Below are 5,705 nucleotides of genomic sequence, written 5' to 3' on the forward strand. Positions count from 1 at the left end.
CACATGTTGTGGGCGTGACATGGTTGCACGTGTCAGCACCTCATTCCTTTTCGTGAAAAGGCTTTGACTTTCATGAAGTCCAGGTTGCCTGTATTTTTCTTGGGTGGCTTGGGATTCAAGCATCCTCGGTAGAAACTGGGTACCGCGGGTCACTTCTGACACAGGGAACTGGGATGAGAGAGAGCTGCCCTTTCGGGGTTTGAGACTAAGTCTTGACAGCACCTTCTTTCCCCTTGGAGGGGCTGGTGGGTCTGGCCAGCCTCGCTGTTAGCGCCCCTGGTGCTTAAGCCGGGGTCCTTTTGCCTAATACAAAGTCACACAGATTTACAACTGCGTTTTCTTCTAAGGGGGCCCCGTGGGTCGGAATACTGGGCTGCTAACTGGAAGGTTGGTGGTTCAAACCCACCTTGGGAGAACAATGAGGCTGTCTACTCCCTCAAGAGTCACATTCTCAGAAACCCTAACGAGCAGTTCTACTCTGTCCCCTAGGGTAGGAATTGGCACGCTGGCAGTGGGTTTGGTTTTGAAATTTCTTTTAAGAGTTATGATTTTAACTTTTGGTCCATTTGAGTTAAATTTTGTGGAATGGCGTTGAGTTCTTTTGCATGGCTCTCCATTATCTTAGGACCACGTGCTGAGAAGACTGTTCTCTCACCATTGAATTGCCTTGGCACCTTGTCTGCAGTTAGTTTATCATTATTTATAGGTTTATTTCTGAACAAATCCCATTCTTTTGGTCTAGATACCCATCTTTATACCAATACCACACTGCCTTGATGACTGGCCCACTGCCATCGGGTGGCTCCCCATTCATGTCAGCCCTACCTAGGGACTCTGAGACTAAGTTGTTACAAGAGGGGGCAACCGCATCCTTCTCCCAACGGGCAGCTGGTGGGTATGAACCAATGACTTTGAGGTTAACAGGCAAGCACCTAAGTCACATGCCACCAGGGCTCTTTTGATGGCTGTCGGGGACACCTTGGTATAAGCAGCCTGTGGCCTCAGCTTTACCATCGGACAGGATATAAAAGAATGGACATTCACCCCAAAATGGAGTCATATGCTTCTTGCTTCTGTCTTAAGAAATTAAATAAAAGGTCCAGTGGCCATCATGGAACGCTGCCAAATCCCAGGAGCATGGTGGCCACGGCCCTCCCACATGCCGAGCCCCCTGAAGATCGGGGCGAGTGCTCCCGAGGATGGCAGCACAGTGCTCTCCACGTGGATTCGGAGTCAGTGCCCAAAGGTCCTGGCTAACCAGGAACAGCCAGGCAGCGGGTCAGAGCCTACCCAGGGAAAGTGCCATCATGGGCAGGAGCAGAGAGCCTTTTCCTGCGGCAGATTGGGGGGTGCGGTTGGGGGGAGAGAGGTGCTTTTCTGCAGGTTCTGTTAGCAAAACAGCAAGCACAGGGGCCTAATTCTTGAGAACTCCCTGTCCCATTGTGATTTGCCAGGGGGTGTTTGCCATCGTGGAGATGGGGGACGTGGCTGCCCAGGAGGCCGTCCTGTCCCAGCCCCAGCACAGCCTGGGGGGACGTCGCCTCAGGGTCCGGCCCCGGGAGCAGAAGGAGTTCCAGAGCCCAGCTGCCAAGTCCCCCAAAGGGGCAGCGCCTGACAGTCACCAGCTGGCCAGAGCACTGGCCGAGGCACCGGACGTGGGGGCCCAGATGGTGAAGCTGGTGGGGCTGAGGGAGTTGTCTGAGGCCGAGCGGCAGCTCCGGAGCCTGGTGGTGGCCCTCATGCAGGAGGTCTTCACTGAGTTCTTCCCAGGTGAGTGCCGCGCCCCGTCCCTCTCTCCCCGCGCCTGCAGCCCCAGGCCTCCCCTAGCCAGGGCTGCCTGCCCACTAGCTCTGGAGCCTTTGTGGCACAGTGGTTAAGCCCTCAGCTGCTAACTAAAAAGTCAGTGGTTCAAACCCTGCAGCTGCCCCACAGGAGAAAGATCAGTCCCAGAAAAACTCACAGCCTTGGAAACCCACAGGGGCAGTGCTTTGCCTTGGAGGGTTCGCTGTGAGAATCCATGTGACGGCAGTGGGTTTTGGGGGATTGGCTGGTGCCCTGGTCAGGGCTTGGCCGCCAAGCAGAAAGCAGGCTGTTTGGAGCAGGCAGCGGCCCTGCAGGAGGAAGGTAGGGCAGCCTCCCCCTCAAGAGGAGGGCTGGAAGCACAGCGGAGCCGTCCTGCTCACACTCTACTCGCTGGCTGCCATTCATTGCGAGTCCCCTGTGGGCCTCCAAGACCGGAACTGTGTACAGGAGCCGCCAGGGGTCTTGAATTGCCAACCATGCTGATGGCAGCCCCACTCGTCACCACCACACCACCAGGGCTCCTACTCGAGGGCCCTTTAGGCAGGACCGAGTTGGCCGCAGTGGGTCTGGGGGCAGTGTGTGCTTCCACCCCTGCTGCTTCCCCATCTTCCCGACCCATGATCCTCTGCTCCACACCCAGGTTGTGTGGTCCATCCTTTCGGCTCATCCATAAACAGCTTTGACGTCCACGGCTGTGACCTCGACCTCTTCCTGGACTTGGGGAACTTGCAAGAGCCTTTGGTGAGTGGGAGGCAGCAGTGGGGAGAGTCCCTGGGGGGGGGAGGGCGGAGGGTTTAGTGATGAGGCACTGGGTGGGCATGGGCTCTGTAAGGGGGCTCCCGGGGTCCACCTGAAAGGTGATTGTGGAGAAACTTGACTGTGGGTGCAGAGGAATTGAGACGTGAGAGTCTGTAACAGGGGCAAACACACAAACCAGCCTTCACAAAGGTCATGTTGTCTGACCTTCGTCTTCTATAAAGATTCACAATAAGGCGAGTTCGGGGTTGGATGCTTGGCCGTAGGCCCCGCCTTTCTCCTGTGGAGCGGCTGTGGGACTCAGCGCGCCAACTTGCCCGTTGGCAGCCAGGCCTCCTCGAGCACCCTGCCCCGGGCTGCAGCCACAGAGGAGTGCAGCTTGGAAAGCCTACAGGGCTGCTGGACAATGTCCGTTCACAGTCAGTTACAGAAAGGGAATCTGCATGCTGCAGAAAACACAGCTCCTGCTTCTGTAAAGATCGATTGGAAGCCATGAGGGGACCCGCCTCCTCACAAGGACTGGGTCTAGGATGGTTGGAAGAGAGTAGCTTCATCTCGGGCAAGCAGGCCACAGTGAGCACAGACAGCACAGGAAGGGCTGTACCATAGGCATACACGTAACAGGAGGGGGTGCAGCTAGGGGTGTGCGCACATTCGGGGCTGTGCTAGGGGCACACATGTGACAGGAAGACACATAGGTAACAGGATGGGCGTGGCTCTCAGTCAAGATGGCAGCCTAACCTTGGTCGACTCTGAGCTGGCTTGACCTTGGGTGTCTGATCTCTTCTCTAGGGGCACAAGCTACGATCCTTATCAGCAGGGAGTCTGTCGGGTCTAATGGCCTTAGGTGTCTGACATCCTCCAGGCAGACAACCTTCAAGCAGTTGACTTTCAAGCATACTCAGTAGCAGCCATGGGCTTGCAAGTAGCACCTTAAATTTGGCATTATTATGGGGGGACATCGTGGGGATTAAGTTTTACATAGGAGAATGCAAGTGGGACACATCTCCAACCCACAAACGTGAAGGTTTCCCCGCCCTCCGACTCCTTAACGTGTGGATGTTGAGAGTTTGCCCGCGTACGCTCCCTTCCCGTGAATTGGAATTGGTTCGATGGCTGTGGCCTTGGGGTTCATCTTTACCTAAGCAGACTGCCCCATTGTCGCCCTCAGAGTGGTGGGTTCAAATCACTGGCCTTTCAGCCAGCAGCCACTGAACCACCAGGGCTACTGGTTCTAGAATGAGAAGGGTCTCCCCCCCCTTCGGGTATCATTCACACCCACACGTTCACCGTTGCCCCCATCTTTCTTGAGCCGTTAGGAGAGAGCTGGTACACATGCCCTTTACCCCTTGTATGCCAGTGTGTGCTCCCTGGACCCGGATCCGAGTGCAAGCCCATGGGCCGCCGTCACACTGGAGGGGTCCGGCCTGCAGCGGCCTCCACGGTGGACTGCTGCGCTGTCTCTGTCGGCCTTTGACCTAGAACAACTCCTCGCCCCGCTCGGTTTTTGTGACACAGGGGCTGTTGAAGGACCCGGGCCCCTTACTTTGTGGGGTCAAAAGGCCACTTTTCGTGTGAAAGGAGGGAGGCGGTGAGGCTTGCGTGCACTCAGGTCTGCAAAGCCCTCTGAAGGGGGCCTGGCACGTGATCCGCCACAGCCTGTAAATAGCTATGTTCGGTGGGGGCAGGAGGGAGGCACTCATTTGGACCCTTTCCTGCCCACAGCCAGCAGCAAAGGCTCCGGAGTCTCCTTCCCTGGACTCGGCTCTGGCCTCCCCGCTGGACCCTCAAGCCCTGGCCTGCATGCCAGCCTCCCCTCCAGGCTCACCACCGCCTGCTTCTCCCCAAGACTCAGAAGCCCTGGACTTTGAGACCCCTTCCTTCTCCCTGGCGCCCCAGACTCCAGACTCGGCCTTGGCCTCGGAGACCCTGGCCTCTCCCCAGTCCCTGCCGCCCGCCTCCCCCCTTCAGGAGGACAGGGCTGAGGAGGATCTGGGGAAGTCTCTGGACCAAGCAGAGACCTTGAAGGGGGAGTCAGCAGAGGGGGGCGCCATGCTGGAGCTGGTGGGGTCGATTCTGCGGGGCTGTGTGCCTGGGGTGTACCGAGTTCAGGCGGTGCCCTCAGCCCGGCGACCTGTGGTCAAGTTCTGTCATCGGCCTTCAGGTCTCCATGGCGATGTCTCCCTCAGTAACAGGTACCTTGGGGTGCGGGGATGTGGGTGGGGCAAGGCCAGCCGAGCATTCTGGGTGGGTGTCCTGCTGAGGCCCCCCCTCGCTCCCAGGCGGGCACTGAGCTCCTGCTCATCATTGCAGTGCCTTCTTTTCAAGGTGACGTCACTGTCCCCTGAGCCGGTCCTTTGCGATTCATTTCCGGGTTCTTGAAGCGTGTTCTTGGAATGTTATTTATAAGGGATGTGGAAAGGGTCTCCTGGTTGAATACGTTTGGGAGGTGCTAAGTTAAACACAAGAGAGGTCTGTTTCTTCTCTCCCTGTTCCTCTCTGCCTCCTCCTTCTCTCCCTCCCCATCTCCTTCCCGGCCCCTGCCTGGCACACGCACCAGGGCCCCATGCAGCTTGCCAGCGCTGGGCCCGGGCACACAGGCCATAGTGGTTTCGAAGCTCGCTTGCTGTCCTTCTGCGCATCTTCCCTTGAGACCAGTGTTGTGGCCACCACGCTGGGCAGCCCCCTCCTGGCCTCTTTCCTCCCCAGGGCCCTGGTTCTGCAGGTCTGGAATGAGAGCAGGGGGTGAGAGAGAGCTGGGGAGTGGAGGGGGGTGACGGGACTCCTGAACCCTGACCCACTGTCTCCCCCGCCCAGGCTGGCTCTGCATAATTCCCGCTTCCTGAGCCTCTGCTCTGAGCTGGATGGGCGAGTCCGGCCCCTGGTGTACACCGTCCGCTGCTGGGCGCAGGGTCGAGGGCTGTCAGGTGAGGGCCCCTGGGGCGAGGGCAGCGGGGAGGCAGGCCCAGGATCTGGAAAGGGGGCAGGTGGCGTCTAATCGGAATCGTTGGCTGTTCACTCAGGGAGCGGCCCTCTGCTCAGTAACTACGCCTTGACCTTGCTCGTGATCTATTTCCTTCAGACCAGGGAGCCCCCCGTGCTGCCCCCAGTGTCCCAGCTCACCCAGAAAGCCGGTACAGTAGCCC

At 58.2% G+C, this 5,705-nt stretch overlaps 1 protein-coding gene across 1 annotated transcript in view; it reads left to right on the forward strand.

Moving 5' to 3' along the window:
* The window catches only part of TUT1 (terminal uridylyl transferase 1, U6 snRNA-specific), a 15,757-nt gene that overhangs the window by 8,198 nt on the left and 1,854 nt on the right, over positions 1-5,705 (forward strand). Inside the window, exons 3-7 of the mRNA XM_004713480.3 lie at positions 1,455-1,770; positions 2,444-2,544; positions 4,285-4,754; positions 5,377-5,486; positions 5,583-5,693. Coding sequence (XP_004713537.1) covers positions 1,455-1,770; positions 2,444-2,544; positions 4,285-4,754; positions 5,377-5,486; positions 5,583-5,693 — 1,108 coding nt within the window. The remainder of the gene's footprint in view (positions 1-1,454; positions 1,771-2,443; positions 2,545-4,284; positions 4,755-5,376; positions 5,487-5,582; positions 5,694-5,705) is intronic.

This window comes from Echinops telfairi, unplaced genomic scaffold, assembly GCF_000313985.2.
Source record: "Echinops telfairi isolate 266 unplaced genomic scaffold, ASM31398v2 ScPeMD7_7417;HRSCAF=8455, whole genome shotgun sequence".
NCBI classification, from domain to species: Eukaryota; Metazoa; Chordata; class Mammalia; order Afrosoricida; family Tenrecidae; genus Echinops; species Echinops telfairi.